The sequence below is a fragment of the Rhinichthys klamathensis genome, unplaced genomic scaffold, assembly GCF_029890125.1.
Source record: "Rhinichthys klamathensis goyatoka isolate OS25496 unplaced genomic scaffold, OSU_Roscu_1.1 h1tg000111l_1, whole genome shotgun sequence".
Classification (NCBI taxonomy): Eukaryota; Metazoa; Chordata; class Actinopteri; order Cypriniformes; family Leuciscidae; genus Rhinichthys; species Rhinichthys klamathensis.
This window is the reverse complement of record NW_026606649.1, coordinates 4,362,944-4,390,050: the sequence shown is the minus strand read 5'-3', so window position 1 is coordinate 4,390,050 and position 27,107 is coordinate 4,362,944. Positions and strand designations below refer to the sequence as shown.

Sequence of the window (27,107 nt, the reverse complement as noted above, 5' to 3'; positions counted from 1 at the left end):
TCTTCACGAAGGTCGTCGAGGCAGCCCTTGTTCCCCTCCGGGAACACGGGGTTCGCATTCTGAACTATCTCGACGACTGGCTGATTCTAGCTCACTCTCGAGATCAGCTTTGCGAACACAGGGATTTGGTACTCCGCCATGTAGCCCGTTTGGGCCTTCGGGTCAACTGGGAGAAGAGCAAACTTTGCCCCGTGCAGAGGATCTCTTTTCTTGGTATGGAGATCGACTCGGTCGCCATGTCCGCGCAGCTTACGAGCGAGCGCGCGCAGTCACTGCTGACTTGCCTGAGACAGTTCGAGGGCAAGAGTGCGGTTCCACTGAAACTTTTTCAGAGGCTCCTGGGGCATATGGCATCTGCAGCCGCGGCAACGCCGCTCGGATTGCTTCATATGAGACCGCTTCAGCTTTGGCTTCGCGACCGAGTCCCGAGGTGGGCATGGCAACACGGCACGCTCCGAGTACCAGTTACTCCGACCTGCCGTCAGACCTTCACCCCGTGGGGGAACCTCAGCTTTCTACGGGCAGGAGTGCCTCTGGAACGAGCTTCCCGGCATGTTGTTGTAACGACAGATGCCTCCACCACGGGCTGGGGTGCCATGTGCAATGGACGTGCTGCCGCGGGCTCCTGGACAGGACCCCACCGCTTATGGCACATCAATTGCCTCGAGTTGCAGGCTGTACGTCTTGCTCTGCGCCGCTTCCGGGCCGTGCTCAAGAATCAACACGTACTAGTCCGAACAGACAATACCGCCACTGTAGCGTACATCAACCGTCAAGGTGGTCTGCGCTCCCGCCGTATGTCGCAACTCGCCCGCCACCTCCTCTTTTGGAGTCAGAAGCATCTGAGGTCGCTTCGAGCCATTTACATCCCTGGAGCCCTGAACTGTGCAGCCGACGAGCTGTCACGGCTTCAGCCCCTCCCCGGAGATTGGGGACTCCATCCCCAGACGGTTCAGCTGATTTGGGACCAGTTCGGGGACGCACAGATAGATCTGTTTGCCTCTCACGACTCGACCCATTGCGCCCAGTATTATTCCCTGACCGAGGGCACGCTCGGCACGGATGCTCTGGCGCACAGCTGGCCGCGGGGCCGCAAATATGCGTTTCCCCCAGTGAGCCTTCTTGCGCAACTCCTGCGCAAGGTCAGGGAGGACGAGGAGCAGGTCACTCTGGTCGCGCCGTACTGGCCCACCCGGACCTGGTTCTCCGAACTTGTACTCCTCGCGACAGCACCTCCTTGGCCGATTCCTCTGAGGAAGGACCTCCTTTCTCAGGGACGGGGCACCCTATGGCACCCTCGTCCCGATCTTTGGAACCTCCACGTGTGGCTCCTGGACGGGACGAGGCAGGTTTGAGTACCCTGCCACCAGCGGTGGCGGCTACCATCACTTCCGCTAGAGCGTCGTCCACGAGACACCTCTACGCGTTGAAGTGGAACCTCTTCGTCAGCTGGTGCTCTTCTCGCCGAGAAGAGCCCCGGAGTTGTTCGATCAGTGTTGTGCTTTCCTTTCTTCAAGAAGGGTTGGAGCGAAGGCTGTCTCCCTCCACCCTTAAGGTCTATGTAGCCGCTATTGCCGCACAGCATGACCTTATAGAAGGTAAGTCTTTGGGGAAACATGACCTGATCATCAGGTTCCTGAGAGGAGCGAGGAGACTGAATCCTCCTCGTCCTCCTCTCGTACCCTCTTGGGACCTCGCAGTGGTCCTAGCTGCCCTGCGCAGTGCTCCCTTTGAGCCTTTGCAGTCAGTCGAGCTAAACTTCCTATCTATGAAGACAGAGCTTCTGACTGCATTGGCCTCCGTTAAGAGGGTGGGGGACCTGCACGCATTCTCCGTTGACGAAGCGTGCCTAGAATTCGGGCCGGGCTATTCTCACGTGATCCTGAGACCCCGGTTTGGATATGTGCCCAAGGTTCCTACCACTCCCTTTCGGGACCAGGTGGTGAACCTGCAAGCGCTGCCCCGGGAGGAGGCAGACCCAGCCTTGGCACTGCTCTGTCCAGTACGTGCGCTCCGCATCTATGTAGACAGGACGCAGTGTTTCAGGACCTCAGACCAGCTCTTTGTCTGTTATGGTGGGAAGCTGAAGGGAAAGGCTCTCTCCAAGCAAAGGTTGTCTCACTGGATAGTGGACGCCATTGCTTTGGCATACCAGCAGCAAGGTCGACCGTGCCCCCTTGGTGTGACTGCCCATTCCACCCGGAGTGTGGCATCCTCTTGGGCTCTAGCGCATGGCGCCTCGCTAACAGACATCTGCAGAGCTGCAGGCTGGGCGACACCTAACACATTCGCCAGATTCTACAATCTCCGAGTGGAGCCTGTGTCCTCTCATGTACTCGCTTCAACCAGCTAGTACCGGACCCGCTCAGGTGTCTTCGCTTGCTCGCCATTCCACTCTACGGACTGGATACGTGCGATATTCTCCTCAGGTGAGCTTCTCCGAAAGCCCTGAGTTCCTCCAGCACTCCTGACGTCGGCGCCAGTGTCTCTTGCCTGCGCGTCGGCTAGGTGCCTCCCGTGTGCATGGTACCTCCCGGAGCTACCCCCACATGTGTATTCCCACTGTAAGCCTCTCTGAGCATGTGTCTTTCCCTTGGCAAGCCACCTTGCCACCCCTGGGGTTGAAATATTCCACCTGCGGCTGGATACCCCAGTGATTCCCCATATGCTTCCCTCGGGTCATATGTGTATTTCTAAGTCCCCCCCTCTGGGTTGGCAGTAATTGCATACTTCCCTAAGACCTGGGATATGCTCCCCAGTGTACCTTGGTATTCCTGTGTTAAATAGGAGTCCTTCGTCCGTGCTAGTCTCACGACAGGGATCTCAGATTTACGCAGGGCACTGGAAGACAGCTGGGAAGGTGGCGTGATTAGACTGGTATCCCCATTCGTCGTCATCCGACGGAACTCGGAGTGACAACGAAAGGGAACGTCTCGGTTACGGATGTAACCCTCGTTCCCTGAGTAGGGAACGGAGACGTTCCGTCTGTCTGCCACTTCCGCTGTGCCGCGAGGATCGCCTGACCTCAGTCTTGGCTCCTCAGCGAAGAAAACATGCCGGTTTGCTGCCAGCGTGCTCCTTAAATACCCACGAGGTGGGGCGGTGCTACGCTATGCAAATTCCGCAGACCCATGGCATTTCTTTGCCATTGGCTCGTTTTGAAGTATTCGAAGTCGATTGGCTTTCTAAGCGAAACCCCATTCGTCGTCATCCGACGGAACGTCTCCGTTCCCTACTCAGGGAACGAGGGTTACATCCGTAACCGAGACGTTCTTTCTGTCATTCCCTGCGAAGTCTTGTTTAGTGTTTCTACTGCAATTCCAAGCGTGTTTGTATCCTGTTTCTCCCGTGTCCTTGTTCTCTTGATTCTCTGCATGTTCCCTTGGATTTCCCCTTTTGCCTGTACCCCTGTGACCCTGTTATTGAATGTGCCCGTGACCCTGTTATTGTTTGGACTGATTACCCTGTGTTTTTGACCTCTTGCCTGTTTTCTGGATTACGTATTTGGATTACCCTCTGTTCAATAAAACTGCATTTGGATCCTCAACCTTCTTGTCTTAGGGCACTATGTGACACTTACACAAATTGGCTTCTCATCGTGTTCTGAGACTTCACTTTTTATTGGAAAGCAAGACGAAAATACTCAAATAAAATTACATTTTACATGGTACATGAGAAAGTGATTTGGTAACAGCATTTTCAGATCCATTTTACTGGAAACATATTAAATATTAAACATGGTCTCAAAATACAACTTGCTGTTGTTTGCAAAGTGGGTGATTTCCCCCCTCAAATCAGTTGATTCTAAAGACTTCAGTGGTTAATGTTGATTGCCTACACAACACTGAAACAAGTACTAAACCCTAACTGAACCATAACACTTAACCTAACCTAACCGGTAACCTTAGGTAAAAAATATACATATATACTGTATAAATAATAATAATAATAATAATAAAAACCCATCCTGACTAGTCAAAGACATGTGTCTGAATGAAGAATTTTAACTTGAACAGTATTGCTGAAATGTGCTGAAACGGGTTTGTGCAATCCCAGCATGCATTGCAGCATGAATAAATTATGTGGTTAATGTTACAGGACTTTCGGTTTAACTTTTTTGTTGTTTTGCCATTATTGTTGTTGTGATGTTAAAGTTGGCATGAAACAGAAGTTGCAATAGTCTTTTCTTCCCTGACGTATATCCAAGTGAAACGTACGGTGGCCGAGAGAGCTCAACGCGCTGCAACTGAAGAAAATGCATGCAAATAGAAGAAAACACATGCAAATAGAAAACAACGCGTGCAAATAGAAAAAAACACATGCAAATAAAATAAAACGCATGCAAATAGAAAAAAACGCATGCAAATAGAAAAAAACGCGTGCAAATTAAAAAAACACCTGCAAATTAAGAAAACATCTTCATCAGTTTCACAACACACGTGTGCTCCAAATACTCACAACACCACCAAATACATAAACGCGCTGCAAATAACACAGAGCACAACGGAAATGTTTCCAGGGGAACCAAATAAGTGACGAACCCGGCTGGGACGTGCTGGCATCGGCTGGCATAGATATCCATACATCTATGCGTGCTGGTGCTTACAGCTTAAAATGATACTTTATTTATTTGTTTATTTATTTATTTGTTTGTGTAAAACATACAGAGATTACATTTTTTTATGACATACAACTTGTATACAATGTACAAAATGTATTAACAATATGTTCAATGTCATCAGAATACAAATGAGAAAAGAACAATGAGCTGGAAACTAAAATAAATAAATAAAAAAGATAAAGAAGAAAAACATGAAGGAAAGATATTTATCTATAAGTTACATCAGTTACACTGTACAAATTGTTTCATGTTATTACATTTTCATAAAGAAAAGTTTCGTAAGAAATGTTAGGTAATGTAGGGTCCAAAATTTTAAAGTTGAGACACAGATATATAACGCATATTTTAAAAGCTTTTTTTGTAAACTAAAAATAAAAATGTATTTGCATCCGTTATGTTAACAGCATCATATTTCTGTCGTAAGACCAGCTGATGGACACCGTGCTGCGTTGTCATGGGAACATCCCACGTTGTCTTTAGTTGCTCCCTTCATCAAGTGCGCTCCACACGGCTGCCTAACAGCACACTAGAACCTTTGCTTACTCCAAAAGGGCTCTGCAATCTGCCCTTCGAAGGGAGAATGGCATAGGGAAGCTCACGAGCAATAAGCACGTCTCAGCCGGGTTCGTCACTTATTTGGTTCCCCTGGAAACATTTCCGTTGTGGTCTGTGTTATTTGCAGCTGTTTTCTGTATTTGGTTGTGTTGTGAACTTTTGCAGCGCGTTTCCTTATTTGGAGCACACGTGTGTTGTGAAACTGATGAAGATGTTTTTTTTAATTTGCTGGTGTTTTTTTCTATTTGCACGCGTGTTTTTCTATTTGCATGTGTTTTTTTCTATTTGCATGCGTTTTTATCTATTTGCACGCGTTTTTCTCTATTTGCATGTGTTTGCTTCAGTTGCAGCGCGTTGAGCTGTCTCGGCCACCGTAGGGGTAGAAACGGCTTCTCTTTTTTTTTATTTTTTTTTATTTTATTTTTTTATTGAATTTTAAGAATTACAATTTCAGTCAGGGGTACAATGACTAAACTAAATAAACAAACATAAAAAGAAAAGTTAAACAAAAATGTGAAAATGTTTACATAAAGATACACACTTAGCAGCTTTCTTATTTGTCAAACCAAGTATTGTTTTTAGGTATTGTTGAATTTCTGCTCTTAATATTAAAAACAAAGGCTTGTTTCCTCCAAATTTACACTTATGAATACTAAATTTAGCTAACAGAAGAAGCAGATTAATTAAGTAATATTCCTTATGATAAGATTGGTCATAAAGGAAAAAACCAAATAACACATTTTTAAAGCAGAGTTGAAAGCTGGGCATGATATGAGCCCTAATAAAGGAGCAGAAATCTGACCAAAAACAAACTGAATGAGGACAACTCCAAAATAAATGATAAGACGTTTCATCATGTAGATCACAAAATGTACAAACTGTATCAATATCACAATTAAATCTGTTCACAAGATAATGATTACATGGGTAATATTTATAAATCAGTTTAAGGGAAATTTCTTTGATTTTGTTTGTGACTAAATATTTATGAGGAAGTTTCCAGATTTTATTCCATATCAGATTATCAGCACAACCATTCCAAAATGATATAACAGCAGGTCTGGAGACAATATCCCTTTGGAACAAAGCCCGTACACAACGATTATTATTTTTAATATAGGAAAGAGAAAAACAGATACGGCCAACTTCAGTATCAGCAGGATCCAATGAGTATGGAGATGGCAAAGGGCAGGTATTTTTAAGAAGCATTTTTAGACCGGAGGGAACTGCATCCATAACCACAGCAAAATCTTTAGGAGTAACTGGAATATTATATTTAGAAAGAAATTCAGAATAGGTCAACATAAGTCCCTCATGGTTATACAGTTGGCTAACAAAAATGATATCATTACAAAACCAGTTCATAAGAAATAAAGATTTAGATTTATACAAAATGTACTTATTATTCCAGATAAAACACCTGTTTGGGGAGAAATTGTGTTTATAGATTAAATTCCAGGAAAGAAGCATCTGTTTGTGAAAATTATATAGTTTTAAAGGAAGTTTGGCAATTCTGTAGTCACAAAGCAAAAGGAATGGAAGACCACCAACTTGTGAAAAGATTAAGTGAGGAATAATATTCCAGATAGATGTTGGTTTTTTAAGAAATTGCTTAATCCAGTTAACTTTGAAGGTGTGATTAAGGGTGGTAAAATCTAAGAAGTTCAGGCCTCCATTTTCAATTGAGTTCATAACCACAGATTTCTTTATATAATGGGTTTTATTTTTCCATAAGAAGTTAAACAGTATTTTATCAATCATTTTACAAGTATTATCATTAACTGCTAAGGAGAGCGCTGCATATGTAAGTCTTGAGATGCCCTCTGCCTTTGTGATCAGTACTCTCCCCCTCAAGGACAGGTCTCTCAGTAACCACTGATTTAATTTTTTCTTTGTTTTGTCAATGACTGGTGAAAAGTTAAGCTTACATCGTTCCTCTTCATTCTTTACAATCTTAATACCTAAATATGTGATTTCGTCTTTAATGGGAATATTACAAATTGACAGAAGATTGCTGTTTTTAAGAGACATTAATTCACACTTATTTATATTCAGATAAAGCCCTGAAGCTTTAGAGAATGTATGGACAATTTTAAGGGCTGAAGGTATTTCTCCTGCATCTTTTAAAAAAAGAGTGGTATCGTCTGCCAATTGACTAATGATAATTTCACTGCCAGCAGCAGTGATACCTCTTAAAGGGCTCTGTTTAATATGATCTGCAAGAAGTTGTGTACAAAGTAAAAATAAGTATGGGGAAATAGGGCATCCCTGTCTGATACCACGACTGAGATTGAATCTGGGTGAGGTGCCATTACGCAGCTTGATTGAACAATTTGCATTAGAATATAAAGTTTTAATGGAATTAATAAAGAAATCACCAAAATAAAAAAAATTTAGGGCCGAATATAAGAAATGATGTTCAACAGTGTCGAAGGCCTTATGGAAGTCTAAGAAAAGAATGAAACTCTCATCTGGGTATAGATGTGGGTAATCAACAAGGTCTAATACCAAGCGAATATTATTTGAAATATGTCTATTACGCATAAAACCCGACTGTGTCTCATCAATAATAGAGTCCAAAGTTATCTTAATTCTAGAAGCTAATATAGAGGCTAAAATTTTATAATCATTATTAAGTAGGGAAATTGGTCGCCAATTGTCTAAAATTAAAGTGTCTTTTTTTGGTTTTGGAATTAAGATAATTAGGCCTTGTGTCAGGGTAGGCGGTAGAAACGGCTTCTCGAAAAAGAAAACATTTAGGGCGGGACTTGATTTTGTTGGATGGTGGTGGTTTGCTATTGCTGTGGTCTCATGTGAGTGACAGGTTGTCCTGCCCTTGAGACGGTGAACACATCATCAAAGAAGAGATGTCGCTGCAAAAAAAAAAAAATGATGTGCACGGATAAATCATTTATAACAAATTCTGCAATATCTCATAAAACAAGAATTGTCATAATTTTGATGTCATTGTGAACTCACCTTTTTCATTTGTTGATTGTCACCATGGAATTTGTGTCATGTGTTAAGGTATACGAACAAATTTAAACTGACAAAACAAAGCAGTGTCAATTTGGCCAATTTTAAGACAATAGTTGAAAGAACCTAAGAATCTGAATGCATCAATTTGCTTAATTTGCAATATGCAATCAATTTTTGTTTAGTGTTGGGAGGACATCCCGACAGATAGATTACTGTTGCATAGATAGACTAAATGGATGGGCATTGTTTGTGCTTAACTGGTTTGCGAGAGAAAGAAATTCATGCAGTCTGCGACTGCTGATCAAAGTGTCCACTTTTTCCTAAACAAAGCCTTCTCTTAGCAACACTCTGTAAATTTAAATGACTTTGATTGACTCTTTTCCTATTTATTTTGTCTCTATGTAGGAGGTCTTTTGCAAATATTTCAGAAACAGGGCCTGGGACAGAGGCAGGGGAAATTGCAGTTCCGGCACAGTGTGTTCTCTACACTGACATGGATTATTGCATAACACTGTGCCCTTGCCTCTTCCCTCCAGTCACTGTGATCTAACAGAGGTCCTGCTGCCCTTGTGCTTCATTGTGTGAGTGCAAATCCTTTTCTTTTTCCCCCCCAGATGTTTGGCCCGTGAGTCTGGACACATTTGTTTTCTGAAATGATCTTACCTACATCAATGTCTCAAGTATTTAGTATGTGTGCATTAAAAGAAAGATATATTATGTGCATGAGTACATTTTCCTTAATGGCCAACATTGTATAAAATGCAATAGTTGAAGATGGAAATCATATTGTAACGACCTGAGAAAATTATAGACTCACTTAACAGTTTAAATGCTCTTTAAATAAATCTTTATTTATTTTGCTTTAATCTCAAAATCACGATTAAGTGAACATGGGGTGAATTTGTTACTGTTTTGATTTGAGCAGATGTTTTTTTCCACGACCACAGGTACTTTTAAATACAACTGCCAATTTAAAAACAATTCAGATGTTTCTTGTTTTCATTTGTTTTGTTTTTTTAAAGAAAACTTTGGAATATCTTCTTAACTGGTAATCATTTCATATTTTTTTCTGTATTGCCAATATCATTTTGCATCCTTTTAACGAAAGCCAGACCCTCAATGACATACGTTTCCATGAAGTTCAATGGTGGGAAATCAAACAGCACTATAATTGTTGTATAAGTATGCTTTGTATTTTCGGTTGGTTTGACTAAAATAGTTTGTTTGATGAATTTACAGAACATACCAAGTTGTTTAATAAATTTACACAAATTACATAAATTATTCTTAAGCTGAAACCCTCATGCAACCAATTCCACATTTATTTCCAACCTTTTAGAGTCCATCCTGTTAACTGTTCTCAGAGGCGGACAGAGTACAGAGCTTTGTTACTTGAGTAAAAGTACAGATACCCCTTGTTAAATTTTACTCAAGTACAAGTAAAAGTACTACATTCAGATGTCTACTTAAGTAAAAGTACTAAAGTACTTGTTTTTAAAAGTACTTGAGTATCAAGAGTACAAGAGTAGATTTTCTAAATATTGCATTACTACTGCCACAGTGCTTACATTTATGCACAGAAACGTCCTGCATGGAGTTATGAAAAATGTTAATGTTAATACCTTGGAGAATGTAAAAGGAATTGAAAGTAAAATCAAGTCATTTTCATCTTTTTACCATGTTGCTTTATTTAATTTAATTACATTTTTTGGGGGTCCCATCTTTAAATGCGGGGACAACACACACACACACACACACCACATGTAAGGGTGGCGCTGCCAATAAAGCACCTAAAAGCTGTCACAAAGAACCGGCAAAAGGAATGATTATGAATATGTAAAATATATATATATATAAGGAGATATTTTTATTGTTTATTAATAAACTCTTGTTAATAAACAAGTGTTTTCTTTGTCAGTGTCGGCTAGATGAAGTTGACTATGCTGACTCGCGATCTTCAGTAGTGAACGCGCCAGAGAGAAATGCACATTTCATACGGATTACATAAGCAGAGAGCAGTCTGTTTTCTTTCGTTTTGAATTTTTCTGTTTAAAAGTAGACATATCTGTGAGAGGCAAGTAGGCTACCTTATACACTGAGTTTCGATTCATTTATAAGACGAGATCCAGTTCACGTGCCGGCGCCTCCGTTTCTTATCTATCATCTGCTATTTACTTCTTATTTATTAAACCCAGGCAATTGGTTGATGAAACATTGATTAAAATTAAGATAGAATTAATGCAAAACGAAATTCAGGTTAAAGAAAGGTTTTGTGTTTTCTGTTTGATGTCTCTGTGAAAGTTTTAAAGCATTTTTTATGCCGCTTTCAGAGCGCTCACGTCCGTAACGGAGAACACGTCCATAACATTGTTTTTCCCTCATAAATGCAAACCCGAAAAATAAAATAAAACAAAATTAATATTTTATGTACTGTGGAGACTGAGCGCCAACCCTTCTTCATTCGCTGGGTAGTAGCCTACTTTGGTTTGCGCAGTGTAATTCACATAATCAGTAAAAATATATTTTGCCTCCTAAAGTTTTTTTTTAAGAAATCAGAAATCCCTCGTGGCTACGCCACTGCCACATTTGAACCTGACTGTGTTAAACACACCACATACTCAAAAACATCAAACCAAATGCTTGGCTTCCATTAATGTGTAATATAAAATCTGACCATGGGGTTGACTTTGGCGGAAAGCTGAAAGTGATTGCTGATAGGCTGTCCCAATCAGTGGCGCCTGCACAATCCAATCACGTTTGAGAGGGAAACAACAAATTGAGGGTTTCCGAGATTTTTCTTCTTTTTTCCCACTTTTTTTTTTTTTTACTCGGGTACTCACGGTTATGGATAGAAATGTATTGGAGTAAAGAGTACAATATTTGCCTCTCAAATGTACTTGAGTAAAGTCATGAGTACTCCCCAAAAATGATACTCGAGTAAAGTACAGATCCCTCAAAATTGTACTTAAGTACTGTACTCGAGTAAATGTACTCCGTTACTGTCCGGCTCTGACTGTTCTACCATAAATAATCAAGCTATGATTAATAAATTGTTGCATATTCCTGAAAGTCGAGTACTCCAAAAATACTTCCATAAATCACAACACTTGAATAAGTGTTTATTTAACTTAATAAGTGTTTATAGAACTCAAAAGGTACTCTGTTATGAATGATCCAGATACTGTATAACGTAAAGTGAAAAGGAAGGATGTATTGCTCTATTAGCTTCCTGCATGTGGATCTGGACTGTACCTCACAGTCTAGCACATGGAATATATTGATTCATTAGCATCCTGTTATATCAATTCGGGCCTGGTATAACACTTGCTTTTGTCCTGCTTATTCAACAGGAAGTAATCTGTCGACTTGTTTATGAATGAACTGTGTGTTCCTTCCTCTATTGCCCTCAAGTTTAGGGACACAGTGTCAGTAAAGATGTGGGAATTATAGCAAAATATGTATGTATATATAACAAGTTTGCATCATTAGGTGTTCTAGGGTTTGTAGAAAGGACATAAGAAACAAAAAAACAATAAAACATTTTATTTTCCTTAAATAACGATATTTATTATTTGTATTATTGCATGTGACTCTTTTGCAACACATTCAAAAGCAATATTTATCTAGAATATTTAAATGATCTCTTAACAGCATAACAATAAACAGTATGTGATATTTGTACAAGGAAGACAATTTGTTCAATTAAACCTGGCAAATATTGAAAATATATTAACCCTTTGATACATACAAACAATAGATATATATTTGTATACTTAGACTCAAGATCTTCAAGAACACTGTTGAATATATATAGATAGATAGATAGATAGATAGATAGATAGATAGATAGATAGATAGATAGATAGATAGATAGATAGATAGATAGATAGATAGATAGATAGATAGATAGATAGATAGATAGATAGATAGATAGATAGATAGATAGATAGATAGATAGATAGATAGATCTAAGTTTTAAAAGTTGGCAGAATGAAATGTACAAACAGCATAAATTCAATATCTCTGTAAAATCTTTTAACAAATATATTAACATAATATTTATACATTTGGTTCCACTTTGTAAACTAATCTGATTTGTAAGAATTGCATATACAAAGGGTGAATGAATGCTACCCAAGAAGCAAGACCTTCCTAAGAATCAAGAAGAATGAGTACCATTACCTCAAGAAATTACATAATAAAGTAGCATTGTGTCATATGTCACTCTTATTTAGGACTTTAAACATCAAATTAAAAAAAAAGCATCAACACGTCTATATCAGTGCTATACATGTGTTTTTAGATAAGGGATTTATTAAGTTTTGAACAAATCACGTTTCACAAATGCAATGCGTAGTATCTTGCATTTTTTTAATTTGCTTAGCAGTTTGCGTAGGAGAAGTATCTTAAATGTCATGAAAATGTTAAGCTGATCACATTTTTGTATTTAGCCTAGTTCACAACATTCAGGGAAAAGCAGAGAATGGCTAAAATTACTCCTGTTGTGATCATTTTTTCTGCCCCACTAATCTGTTCACTCATACTGTCTAAGTGGGTTTTGTGCTCTACATTCAGATGCGTCATGTGTTACAATCTAGTTGAATGAGACATCACTGCGATATTATCAGCACAGAGCCATTGTGAGCATAATAAGACAGTCACCAACTATTAAACTGTGGTCAAGTAGTGATGCACAGAAAGGAACAGAAATTCTCATCCAAATTCTGGACCCACACATCTAAAAAAACTGAAAGTGCTCATTTGAAATAAGCCTTTGTCTGGAAAAACTATCAATTCTGTTAATAATATTTTTTAAGTGATTTACTTCCATTTTACTCTTTCTGCTTTAGCCGAAGGTGGTGTCTTATGGCATTTTCTGTGCATCGATACCATCTAGTATATAGTGCATGCTATTTCTAAGCAAATGGGAAATAGACACTGTTATCATATATTATATTACTGTTAAATGCAATTCTTGAGGCAGAGGAACAGGGAATGGCCATGTTTTACGCAACAACGTGAGAAAGTGACAATGAATCTGAGGAAACATAGGATTTAAAGGTTGACCATATTTGGTCATAAATATAATATGTACTAATAATGTTTAGTTATTAAATATTATCTGCAATAACCACGTCTGATTACGTGGTAAGACACTCTGAATATCAAAAGTGGACTCTTATATAGCAACTTACTATGTTTTTAATTAATAAACTAAATATCTAGAAAAATAGAGTGTATACAATAAATATCACATATTTTGATATTTTCTCATTGTTAAGGTCCAGATAAGTAGTCGCAATTTTGCGGACAGAGAGAGTAAGGCTTTGGATTGGTCATGTGAGAACATTCAATTTGAGGAAAAAATAAGTAGGAATTCTTTATCTCTTCTAAATTACATACATCAGTACAAGTCTTTTCCTGAGAAAGGACTTGTGGAAATCTTTTAGTCATAATATATACTAAAATACCACGATTGTAGCTATTCATGTGATAGGGCAATAAGAACCTTTGTCTATGTCAGGTAAATGAAGATTACATATTTCAGGGTAAAATATATTCCAATCATTTTTCTGAATAAAAAACCCCAAAAAAACAAAGTGTTCACATCAACAACAATAATTAAAAGTTCAAACATACAAGTGGCATGTATGTTACGTGACTCTTGTTACCAACAGAGCAGCAGCTTTGTAGATCCTGAAAAATGGTGCAGGAGTAGCATTTTAAAGTGGCCTCACTAGAATAATCACAACCCAGCCGTCGGACGTACAGCTTTAGGATGAGTTGCAAAGGTCACAGTTCATTTACAGCAGCATAGTCCAGACCAGACCAGTCCGGTCTAGTTACTGGTTGAGCTTCCACTTTCCCTCAGTACCAGGAGGAATAACCTCTGCTCCTTGCTCAATCTGAAAATAAGAGGGAGAACAAAAAAGATATTTTTAAAGCTCCATTTGAAACAAAAATGTATAACCACAAGAAACAATGAGAATGATGAAAAAGTGTTGAGAAAAACTGTAGCTGCACTGTAGTACAACCCCTGACGTCAAATCATCTTAAATGTTATCCAGCAGCCTTTTACAACTGAACCCGTTAAAAAAATGGGTTAGAGCAATTAGAGCCAACACACTATTAACACCTGAATATACTCACAACAAAGATCTTTTTCTTTCTTCACTCAGTATGAAACTTTTCTAAAATAAAACACTTTTTATGACATTTTTTAGTCAGTTTTAGACAGTTCCAGACCAGCATGAGTGATTAACCCATGATGCACAGTCATATTTAAACCTCTCTCGGATAAGCGAGGGAAAGGGTATCATGTCAGGAGGGATGGAGCTAGCAGCAGTCTTAACAGTCTACTGTCCACAGATGGGCTAATCCTGATATAATTCCCTGATAATCTCATTGGAATTACAGTCACATACTAAAGAAATGGAGGAAATCTCAGGGTCTTTCTTTGCTAGGTCTTGGGTGATCCTGAAGAGTATGAATAAATTATAATAACTGACTGGTAAAATGATGGCAAAGCACTTCAGACTTCACCTTAATTTACATGAAAGGAGATGTCGAATGGGAGATAAGATGCAGCCAGTGATAATGGCTGGAGCAAAGATGATGATTACAAATAACATTTGTGTAAGATTTAATAGTTTCTTGAAGCAAATTAGAACATTAGCCCATAATCCTTCAAGAATAATGTGGACTTCTCAAGAGGACTGTCCTCTTCAGGAATGTTTAATACACTTGCTTCAAGATAATGTGGAGTGAGATCATATAGTCAAGGATAGAGACGTGGAATCTGTTAAAAAGATTTAAGACTAAATTTCCAGATTGCCAGACTTGTTAAAAAGTTAATGAAATAAAGTCATAAACCACACTTGTAATTGAAAGTAACTGTGAGGTCATGATAAAACTTTGTCAATGCAGCAGGATTGTGCACCATTCAACATTGAATTGAGAATGCTTTTAAAACTCAAGTTCAATTCCTGAATTTGAACTTAATTTGAATTAAAATTGTAGTAAACAGTAAATAATTGCAATTTGAAGTTGAATGTAAGACATTGACAAAGCATTGTCTGTGGGTATACTCATGTGATTGCCTGAAATAACAATAGTTAAAGCTTAAAACCTCGGTTCATTTAATCCTGGGTAATTTACACAAATTCCAATATGTTTCAGGGTCAATGAGCAGCAAGGATGCAAAGCTGCAACTGCCAAAAGGCTCAGGCTTGCATGCAAGTAGATGAATTGGATGGTGACCCTCCCTTTTTTATTCAGCTGATGAGATTTAGGGTTTGCGTGATGACGGTACCAACAACCATGTCTGCAGCCTATAATGCAGTGTGTAATGCTGAAAGCTCTAGGCAGCAGTGAGTGATGCTTGGAACCGGGAAATAGTCACGCAATGCTGATTTAATGCACACATGACATAGCATCTCTGCTAGCTTGCGCATCACTGGATAGAGATGTCACAGCACCTCCAACTGCGGAATAAGTGAGCAACTGAGTCCTCTAAGAAAGAGTCTAAGCTGTGGATTTAATAACGAGTTAAAAAAACTTCCACTCCGATGAGTTAAAATCTAGGCCTATAATCGTCAAAGACCCAAAAACAAATGAGGCTGTGCAAAATCATCCTGGAAATGTGACGTCTACATGAGGACATGGTTGTTGTGAACCTGCATGAATGACTGTCTATGTCTGAGTCAATGCTCCTTTCATCCGCCTCAAAACAAGCCGCTGAACAATGTCTAATCCCCCACTCTCCCCTGGGAGTAATCTCCTCTTGCTCCTGGCTAAATGTGGGTAACACTCACAGTGTTGACATGGCTATCTCAGGCGGGAACATCCCGGCCTAGTTTAGCCAGCTCTGCAGAGGTGGAGAATCTGAGAGAACTGCTTGGGTTAACAATTTTTGTTGCTTAAATCTCAGCGTGGTTAAAGTTAGAGCTCAGATTAGAGTTGCAAAGTCTAGGGAGCTGACATTAAGCACCCCCTAATAAAAAAACAAAGAAATGTCTGGCCAAATATTCAGTTTAGACTCACACAACTAGTCAATAGATTGAAAAAAAAACCTCTTCACTGACAGACAGCATTTAAAGAAAGAAAGAAATCACAAAAGAAGTGAACAGAAAGAGTAGGCATTCTAGCCTTCTTTATCATTCATGATAAATAAAAAATAAATACTTTATATGGTAATTGACCGGTGTTTACGTTGTTGTGGTATTAAGATGTAAAGTTGTAATTAAGTAGTTTCTTCAAGTAGCTAAATGTGGGAGGAGAAAGTAACAACAACATACAGTGAAATAGTAAGAAATTATTCTATAAACTGACACCAATGTGAGGGAGAGAAAGACAGAGCTTCAAAGACAGAGCTTCTAACTTCAAAAGAGTAGTGGAATAGTAACTAAATTCTCTGAAAATGCACACTCACTGCCCTTGTGCTAAAGTTACACAAAAACGGTTGTGTGCAAGTGTGATCTATTCTGCTGTTCATACACATTTCACAGTCAGCCAGAAATATACTGTAAACTGTACCATTTCACACCTTAAAATTAGTAATGCATCGAAATTTCAGCAACCAAAAATATTCAGCCGAAACAGTAGAAAAAATGTATTAGGCAGAAACAGTGATATTCAATTAGCATTTCTTCTCGGATGACACATTTTGACTGTGGCAGTGTTTCGTTTACACAATGTGGATAAAGTACAAGAGGTAAACATGTCAGCAGGGTGGACGCACTTCATCGTGACCAAAAATTATGCCAGAGTAGCAATATATCAGCATATCAGTAGTAATATAATGTATAGTATAATTTATCCCCTGAGAAAAAGACACCCAGAATAGCATAAAGTGCTATTTTGGTTTTAGTGTTCCTGTAAAACAATAATTTTTTTGCATCACTACTTAAATGGGTCATATAATGGTACATGCACTTTTACAAGTTGATTGTACTGAAATGTGTGTTGGCAGTGTCTGTACACAGCCATCATATAATGATAAAAATCCATCCAGTGGTTTTGTTTTAATCTTCTTATATGTTTTCCCCTGCCTCAAATCGAGCCGTTCAAGCCTGTGACGTCACAAGCTCGCACGCCCCTCCCACGATTGTTGATTGACAGAAGGGTTCCAACACAGACCCGCCCTCGCTCGTGAGCGAGCGAGCTGTCAATCATAGTCTGCGCGGACTGGCGCGGTCATTGTTGATATGCTGGAGCACTGTCTATGAGCAGAATGGCGTCTAAGCGATTGTGGTGTTCTGTTCTTGGGTGTAATAACGAACACAGCAGTCATTTTAATGTTCCTAAATCCGAACCGCTGAAGACGCAGTGGCTGAGTTTGTTTTCGAAGGGAATATTCCCCACGAGCAACGTCAATGTTCTCATGTGTGCGCGAATCATTTCACACACCAGACTGCTTATAAACGAGGAGGTATAAAGCTGGTTTTGCTAAGAAGCTGCTCCTGATGAAAACAGAAACGGTACCATCTATTCGTGTTCCTGCAGCTGCTCCAGAAGAACTGAAGTGAGTGTAACGTTTTATTAAACTTTATATTAATATTTATTAATCCTTGTAAATCGCTAGCTGCACGCTTCACAATGAATGCGTCTAAGGTTTACACTCAGGGTACATTACGGCATGTTTTCTATGTATGACGTTCTCAATATAATGCATAATCCCACGTTTATACTGAACAACGTGTTATGGTTATTGTGTTATAAACGGTGTACGCCAGAGCCGGCTCTGGTGTACGCATAGAACAGAGGGGCGGAGTCAGCAAAGCTCATGATCATTTAAAGTCATATACACTGAAACGGCGTGCTGAAAACAGAGCTGTTTTTTACCAGGTAAAATAAGTGTTTTCTTACAATACTAATGAGAATTTTTAATTAAAGTATATTACAAACTTTTAATTTAAACCCTAAAGAATCATATTAGCTTGTACAAAAATGGCATTATATGACCCCTTTAAAAAGTGCAGGTTTGTCTGAATTTAAAAAACACTTTCATATGTTCTTTTCTCTCTGCAAACTGCTGCCGATCTTTATCTCTCTATCACCGTTTCTCTAGCTCTTCATTCCCCCACCCCCCGCCCCGCTCTGGCTGAAGGGACAAGCACTAGCCACTGTCCTGGGGCAGAAGCAGATGGCCTGCTGTCATTAGTGTATTGTCTGTGCTGCTGCCATGCCTGATAACAGACCTGCAGTGAGTGGAGCGGCAGGTGCACACACACACACACACACACACACACACACACACACACACACACACACACACACGCACACACACACGCACACACACACACACACACACACGCACGCACACACACACGCGCACACACACACAGCCCCACACCCTTCCCTGCTCAGCCATCTGCCACAGACGCAAATGCATACAAACTCCTAAAGGAGTATGATTCCAGAGAGAAAGAGAGAGAGAGGGAGTGGGTAAAAGAGAGAAAAAAGTTTCGGTAACACCTTACTTACTTTTGTATGTCTAAATGTATATTCGTCTCCTTTAGCAAAATATATATTGTATAGCATGGTGTTAATTGAGGGGTACAAAGTCACCCAGCTCATCATTATGTTCATAAAACCACAAGCGTAGTAGGAGACATGTAAAGACGTGTTAAGCTACAAATTACTCACAGAGACATTCTACATTTAATCGTCAATGTTAACAAATAACTACAAAACAATCCACTTTTGGCAAGAATCCCTGAGAAGACTGAAAAGAATCCCTGTTGACAGATGAATTTGTAAATTCTTAAACAATGTTTATTTTCAAAAGTGTTATCTTAAAAATGTCAACATCAAATGAACTGGTTGTACCATACTAAAGGTCAACTGTAAATGCCATGCCATACTAGGATGTCTGAATTTACTGTATGTGTGTGTTTTTGTGTAAAGGGAGCAACAGGTAATGACATTGACCTTGTTTATATGCATGTAATTTTCAATTAAGGTCCATATTCTGGTTAAGTATTTATTCTGAAAAAGATGTTTACATGCTCCACAGCAATTGGAGTATGGAGTAAACAGAATATTCTGATTAAATAAGCACTGTGCATGTTCTTTTCCTGCTATTTTTTTGTGGAACTTTTCTTTTCTATTCTTTCCATTTATTTCCATTCGCATTTAGTAATTCTGCACAGTAATGTGCTTGTAAATAAGGCAACATAATAAACCAATTTCTTGAATTGGGGGTGCCTATTTACCAAGCCAATTTCATTGCGATCCCTAGTAAAAATCTCCTGTGCTCAAGTAAATTGTTACTGATAAATCCAACAGAGAATCAAAACACTATCAGTAAACAAACGTGATACCATGACTATATCATGGTACTGCCACAGCAGGCTGCTTTTTTGACAGGTAATTTTGAGAAATGAGACACCTGCACTGCTTCATTATGGGGTTTATCTTTCTTCAACTATGCTACCAATTTTTAACTAATACACTATGTTTTCACCAGAGCTGTTTAATTTTTTTTACTTAAAAAACAAACAAATAACTGCATCAGAGTTAGAGGACAAACCAAAATGAAAGCATCATAATTTTGACAGCCTCTGGCATTCTATGATTTAAAGCACATCAAAACAAGTTCTTGTCAACACACTGTATGCTGTTATGTGGCCTGGCAGTGAGTAGAGAGACCAAAACAAGCGAGTATTCGCCTCTCCCAGCAACCTTTACCCAGTCATGCATTCCAAGCGTGAAACATCATCATTACCTGACAACGACCCCACAAACAACCACCTGCAGCCATGGCTTGTTTTTCCTCCTGACTGAAGCACATGACTTAAGCCTCCACCAGGCCCTCCCTCTTCTGCTCAGCCGACCGACCCGTGGACATGGCTGCACATGTTCATTTCAGAGACACAATGCAAATTAGCTCTTACTCTCCTCCTCCCACTCTTTTCTCAAGGCTCAATACTCAAGACAAGAAAGAGTTAAACTCACTGTGCTGTCCACTATCCATCCTCTGCCTGATGTTTACACTGTAGGCTGCCTGCATGCAATGAAAACTACCAGCCATGAAAAGCCTTTTAACCACTGGGGATAATTTTGGCCCACAACACTGCCTCCAATTGAGGCGTTATGGAAATATGGGAGTACCAGACGATGTGCAGTATACGTGCCTCAGAACATGGCATGTTCAATCTTCTGTGTGCTATGCAAAAACAGTGCACAGAAAAAAAGCCTTAGGCACTGTACTTTATCAAGAGCAGCATATTGTTACGGCTTGTGACGGCAGTTTAATCTCACAAACACCCGCATGATATGATTCAAGTAGGCAAATGAACACATGCACTTTTATATGTCATGTGAGGAATATTTGACATGGGAATCCTTCTTAACCTTATGTAAGTGTTCCTGTTAATGGGGAATTTTATTAAAACAATAATAATAATAATTTGGATTAATGTTTAACCGAATAGAGTAAACGGGGCATAACAGAATTAAGGGAAAGGTCGACCAGGCGATATGTTTTATAGAACGAAAACGCTGCTGAGCACGTGAGCCAAATGAGCCTCAAAACAACATTTCGCAATCCTCAGTGCTTCATGTTCCATCCTCTGAGAACAGATCTATTTAATAGCTCCGTTATACACAAGCCTACAAACCTTAAAATAATGTTTAAGCACTAACGCACTTCGGTCTGTAAAAAGCCAGCTTTGATCGAGTTTGGAGTAAATAAACAAGCGTGCGCGCACCGCTCTATACTGCAGCGTCATAGTGCATGCGCAGTTGGGTTGTTTACCGCGCGCGGGCACTCAGACAGTCACGTCTCTCATGCTTCAAATTTCTCTGGAATTCCTCTTAATGAAAAACACCTTATCAATCCCATAAATGCCCCATATACTGAGACAAATAGCCAGAGGTGCAAACCTCTCTAAATATTTTGAGTTACATATTATTATCTCGTTCAGCAATAATGTTTTATTACTTTAAGTAGCCTACTGTGAATAGCCTATCATTTTTTCGATACAGTTGTGTCTTATAAATCCTATAATATGCACATTTCCAGTTATAATAAACACACACACAAAAAAAATGTTATGCTAATAGACTATAGAGAGAGAGAGTTGCAAATCAAATGCTTTTTCAATATTGCAGTTTATAGCTATAGTCTATTAGCATGTGTTTTGTGCTTAATATAACTGTAAATGTTATAATATATAATACGTACATAGTTGCAAATTAAATGCTACTTACATATTCCAGTATATAAGAAAATTAATTTGCAACATGCTGCATCATCTTTTTATCTATTACCAATTTATACCAGTCATCTTTTTTAATCATAACAGCCAATCACATCATCTGAACTCACCTTGTACAGTGGTTGCAGTCTCTTTGAATCCCAGACACACATATGGAGTTACATGTAATCCATTTATTCCTGCTTTACAGCAACCACCAGTCTTGAAGCCCATAAGGTTTTCACAATTGCCCATCTCTTGTTTCTCCATGAGGTTTAAGGTGATGTAGTTAAGTCCATTCTGATAACCAGCTGAAGTCTCTCGGCACATGGGAGACCCGTACTCCTCATCAGAACCTTCACTGCTTCGGACAAAGACATTCTCTACTGAGGCAGAGCTGTGTCGCTTAACATTGTGTGCAAAGGAAGGAAAGACAGGTGCAACTGTGGTGGTGGATGAAAAAGTCTCAGAGCTATGCCGTCTCCGGCCCTGAGGGTCTGCCCGGATCACCTTTGCTCCTCCGTTTGGGTCTACAGAGGAGGCAGCCAACAAGAAAGCACCAATTCCTTTTGACACCCCCTGGTCGCTCAGGTCCAGCCTTTGAACCCTGCTAGTGGGGCTGACTGAAGCACTCTCATCATTCTCAGACAGGAATTGAGGTGAGATGTGACCATTGTTGAAACTCATCTCAGTGTAATTGTCTTTACCTGTGCCAGATGGGCATGGTGAGTTTCTCCGTTCATTGAGGAAATAAGCCCCCTCATCAGGCGGGCATGGGCATTCAGCCAGCTCTGGCATTCCATTCAGGGGACTGTTGAGCGCTTCCCTCAGTTTAAGAGAGTGTAAATTCTGATTGAGGTTCATGTAGTCTGAAAGGGGGGATCCCGGGCCGAGGTTGGACAGTGAGCCCTGGCTTTCCACAGAAACCATAGAGGGAGAGGAGTACTGTGTAGCAGCAGCAAAGTCTATGTTAATGTACTCACCAGGGCTTTTAGGCTCACAAGGGAGAGGGTGTTCAGTCATGCTGGGAAGCATCCTCAGAGTGTCTAAAGATAACCTATTGGGCCTGTTGACTCTTGCTCTCTGTCCCATGCCGTCAGGGCGACGGAGAGGTGGCAGGGCAGAAACCCTGTTGGCCTCTTCTGTTGGATTATCTGCCCGTTTAGGTGCCTGGTGCTTGTTAAAGCGAATACTTAGAGATGGGGAGGATCGTTGTGTTGTTTCACATTGACCCAGGAAATAATCTGGTGGTGTGGGCGAGACATATGTGTCAGCCGGCGACATATTCATGTATTCTCCATTCACTGCTCTCCCATCAGAGCTCTCCAGTGAAAACTTTGATCCAGACCACATCTTCATGTACCCGCTATCCTCTAGTGATCCACTGCTGGGTGAGTTAGTAGTGCAGCCACTGCCTGTTGGCTGAGGATGTGACCTCGGATTAATGATCTGCTTGGGTGCTGAAACACTCATGGGACTCATGAGCATGTAGTGGTCATTTTTGGCACACTGAGGTGCCATGCCTGGCGTCATGGGCATGTAGCCGTCATCACCCACATTACAGTAAGAGCCAACATCAATTTTCCCATAATCATCTGGGTATGAGACCTTCGGAGATGCAGAATTTGTTCTCCTGTTCGCAGCCCTCATCAGCATGTATTCATCAAGTGACGCTGAGGATAGCTGGGAGTGTGCTACCTGTTGCCGCGGGGTTGTCAGAGAATACGTCCTCTTCCTGTATATATCCATGTCAAATATGTCTCTGCTAGTTGGACACATCTTGTTCTGGGAGTTGGATGGCCTGTCCATCACCATATAACCATGGAGCTCGCTGGCTTCTCTTGAAGGTGGTGTGCTGGAGAGAGAAGAAGGTGTGTCACTCCTGTTTGATAGGTTGTACTTCACATCCCCTGGGCTAGAACTGTAATCGTCACACGAGAGGAAGCCAGTATCATTAGGTGACCCACAAACAGAACCACTGCAGCTGGAGAGTCTGTGTACTGTGGATGAGATGGAACCATTCATACTGATTGAGGACAAACTTAATGGGCTTACAGCAGATGGGGGCGAGTGGGACATTGTCATTGACATGGACCTGCTGTGATGAAGCAGTGATGGTTCTGATGTCCGGCAGCCCACCGAGACAGTATTAGATCTGCTCATGTGGTTCCGGCTGACAGCTGTCGGGCTTCCATTCTCAGATATTGATATGGAGACGGGCCTGGTCATGGTACCTTCCCCTTCACTCGCTGTCCGTATTCGACAAGAAGAAAATTTGGTGACAGGAGATGTGGCTGCTGTACTGTCCGTCCTTGACCTCCTCACCAACCCTGTCTGACTAGGGGGTAAATTGTTCAAGTTCCGCCGAGTGGGTACAGATATGGGATTTGATCCTGATGACTGGCTTTTGCTGCGTGGTCTGAACTCTGACAGCTCTTTCATCGCTTTCATAGCTTCTAAAATGGTCTCATGTATATTTTGTGCCACCACAGAATCATCCGCTTGCATCCACAGCTCTCCAGGTCCAGTAGAGGCAGATCTGCCCACCTCAATGAAGAAAAAGCTATCAGAGTGCCCACATCTGCGTATATTCATCAACTGTAGGGTCACAGATGCCACCTCCGAGTTAAGTTTCACAAAGCTAATTGTCCGACTTGATAAGCACAGTCTGTAAACTCCAGTGATATTTCTGCTCTGCCCAATTCCTTTTGCTTTAAGATTAACTTGCCATACCTCTTTATACGCAGCATTCACCGGTGTAATCATGCCGTAATTTCCATCGTCGAAGCCCACCAGAGATGATGCCGAACTAGAAACGGAGCTGTCACACATTTTCCCCTTATTTAATAAATCAGTTAAATCTCCGTGCCAACTCTCCTGCTCTTGCTCATTCTCCGCAGCAACAGCAAAATACTCGTCCTTGGTATAGAGAGCTATCAAATACCTGTGTTTCGCGTCAGCGCGCTTGTTTATGCTCAGACAAGAGTCGAGAAAAATTACTCTTTTGGCAGCGGACTTGTTTTTCCATTTCTTTTCATTCTCGTAGTACTCCAGCCGCGCAGGCAGTCCGTCACTCTGATCTTTCAAAACAAAATAGCGCCGATGTCCGTGCTTTTGCTTCTTGAGGTATCCACATTTTCTGATGTTGTTTGAATGAAAGCTGTTGTCATTTGGTAACGAGTATCCCACTTTAATAGGCGGACTTGCCATACTTGCGTTTACAATTTATTTACTTAAGTTTATAGAACTTGTTATCCATCCGCAGTAAAAAGAGATTTAACTTAAATATCCGAGAACTGGAGATTTCGGCGCTGTTTCACCATGCGATGTCTAACGTAGCCTACTTGTTCACAGCAAATAACTCTTTGCTCAGAATGACTGAGCTTAAGAAAAAAACAACATGTGACGTTACACAGCCCATCTTGGGTCAGTGGGAGAGAGAAAAAACAGTCATAAGCCGCGTTTCCACCGCAATTGCCCGGAACAATTTGTCCCAGGAACTTTTTTCCCAGGAACTTTTTTTGCCCCAGACCGGTAGCTTTCTGCGTTTACATCGCGGTCTAAAGTACCGGGTAAACTGCGCGCGACTGCTCATTGCTTGCTTGTGACGGACAGTAGACTGTAAAGGACAGTAATCAGTTTTGAGCGCCACATTTATAATAAATATGGAAGAGATTCACACTGTGCTGCAGTTGTTTGAGATGTATTGGTTTACTAACCAGGTAATTAACAAAACGGCAGAAAAGAGACGAGCACTGATACTAAAGCGTGTTCAGAAAGCTCGTAATGCTAACGTTAGATCTAAAATTAGACAGCGTATGTTATCAGCTATTGCGGACATTGACCGTGAGAAGGCTGGGACGAACGCGCAGAAAATTTCTCTTCCGCAAATACGCTTAATAAAGCCTGAATCTCGTCGTCGGTCCAGCTGCCTTTTTTATTTTTATTAAATTCCATATTTGCAGACAGACAACTCTTACTGCATGGAACTTCATTACTGCATGAAGCCACGAACTGCAATAGATTCTAAAAATTCCGGTTAAAATAAAATGCTGCGCGGAGTTATCCAATCATAATGCGGCGTGAACACAACCAATCAGCATGTTCAGCGCACAAGCCCCACCCGCGAAAGTTCCTGAACTTTGAAAAAGTACTACCTCGCGAGCAGGGACTTTCGGAGGGGGAAATATCTACCCGGAACTTCATTTAGACCCTGGTTCCTGCGGTGTAAACACACCGAGTACCAGGCCAAAGTTCCTAGTTCCTGGGTAAAGTTCCTGCGGTGGAAACGCGGCTATATAAGGCGGCGCGATCTTTAAGAGGCGTACCTTACCAAGCCAACGAATGGAGTTTCTCATTGGATTCATTGGTCAGGCGAAAAGATTGACGGTACATTGACAAATCCGTGACGTGATATGGGCAAATCCCCCTTCACACAAGCTCTCCCCTCCTCCTAAAACAAACAGCGCTGTGTGGATGACAAATCTACTGTACGCACTTCAGTGCTGTAGAGACGTAGGTTAGCTGTAAAAAAAGTGTTAGTTTTTGAATGTAAGCATCGGCATGTTACTTAATTAAACCTATACAGACTCTAAACACATTCGATACAGGCTTTAAACATCTCCATGAGATGACGACAGAAAACGCAGAAGATCCTATTTCAGAATTATAATTTAGTCAGACACAATGTTTTTAATATGTGTTAGACAGTGAAAAAACGTACTTGAGGGAGTAAGAAAACGCATGTCATTTATTAAGATCGGCATGGAGTTAACTTGTGTAAACATGCGTGAAGTCGTAGTGCGCGTGCTGCGTGTTACATAACGCATATGATGGTCTATTTTTACACACTCGGGTGTCCCTGTCCAGCAACAGTGCCTGCGAACTAGCGTTACACACATTGTACATAACATAAAGAAAATAGAGATTTAAAAAAAAAAAAAAAAATTTAGTCGACTATGAAACTTGCGTCCGTGGTGCCACAAATGGATTTTCAGCGTGGAATTATTTAGTTTGAAGCCATCGAAAAGGTGGTTTGCTCTTGGTTTTAATATTAGAGCCTTACTTTAGCGAGACTATGAACTTTCTGGAATGGCAGAATTTATTCTGTTTGTTCCAGAAGAAATTTAACTGGGAAAGCATGTAAAAGTAAAAACACGCCACCTCATGGTCATTTGTACCAACGCAAGAATAAATATCATACATTGAACTCATTGCATCATGGTTTATAGACAGTTCAAGTTTAAAACTGACCTTTGCATTTAGTGAGATTATGCAAGCATTGCTATGAAACCAACAAATTTATAGCCATAGCTACACATATGCCTACAACCACAGACAAATGTTTGTGTGGTCTTAAAGGGGTCATATAATGCCATTTTTGTACAAGCTAATATGATTCTTTAGGGTCTAAATTAAAAGTTTGTAATATACTTTAATTAAAAATTTTCATTAGTATTGTAAGAAAACACTTATTTTACCTGGTCAAAAACAGCTCTGTTTTCAGCACGCCGTTTCAGTGCATATGACTTTAAATGATAATGAGCTTTGCTCACCTCTCTGTTCTCTGCGTACACCGTTTGTAACACAATAACACAATAACCATAACGCCGTGGGATTATGAATTATATTGAGAACGTCGTACATAGAAAACATGCCGTACTGAGTGTAAACCTTAGCCGCATTCATCGTGAAGCGTGCAAGCGATTTGCAAAGATTAATATAAAGATTAATAAAACGTTACACTCACT

The 27,107-nt window shown here is 40.5% G+C and overlaps 1 protein-coding gene across 1 annotated transcript; it reads right to left on the bottom strand.

The window, feature by feature from the left end:
* Positions 1-13,522: 13,522 nt before the first annotated feature.
* Positions 13,523-24,789, bottom strand: irs2a (insulin receptor substrate 2a). The gene is made up of 2 exons (XM_056254307.1): positions 21,489-24,789; positions 13,523-14,061 (listed from the first exon to the last, which is right to left on the bottom strand). Exons 1-2 carry the CDS (start codon positions 24,565-24,567, stop codon positions 14,057-14,059), a joined length of 3,084 nt encoding a protein of 1,027 aa, XP_056110282.1. The 5' UTR covers positions 24,568-24,789; the 3' UTR covers positions 13,523-14,056.
* Positions 24,790-27,107: the final 2,318 nt, after the last annotated feature.

Excerpts from the sequence above, each read along its gene's own strand:
- irs2a (XM_056254307.1), bottom strand. The coding sequence starts at position 24,567 with ATGGCAAGTCCGCCTATTAAAGTGGGATACTCGTTACCAAATGACAAC.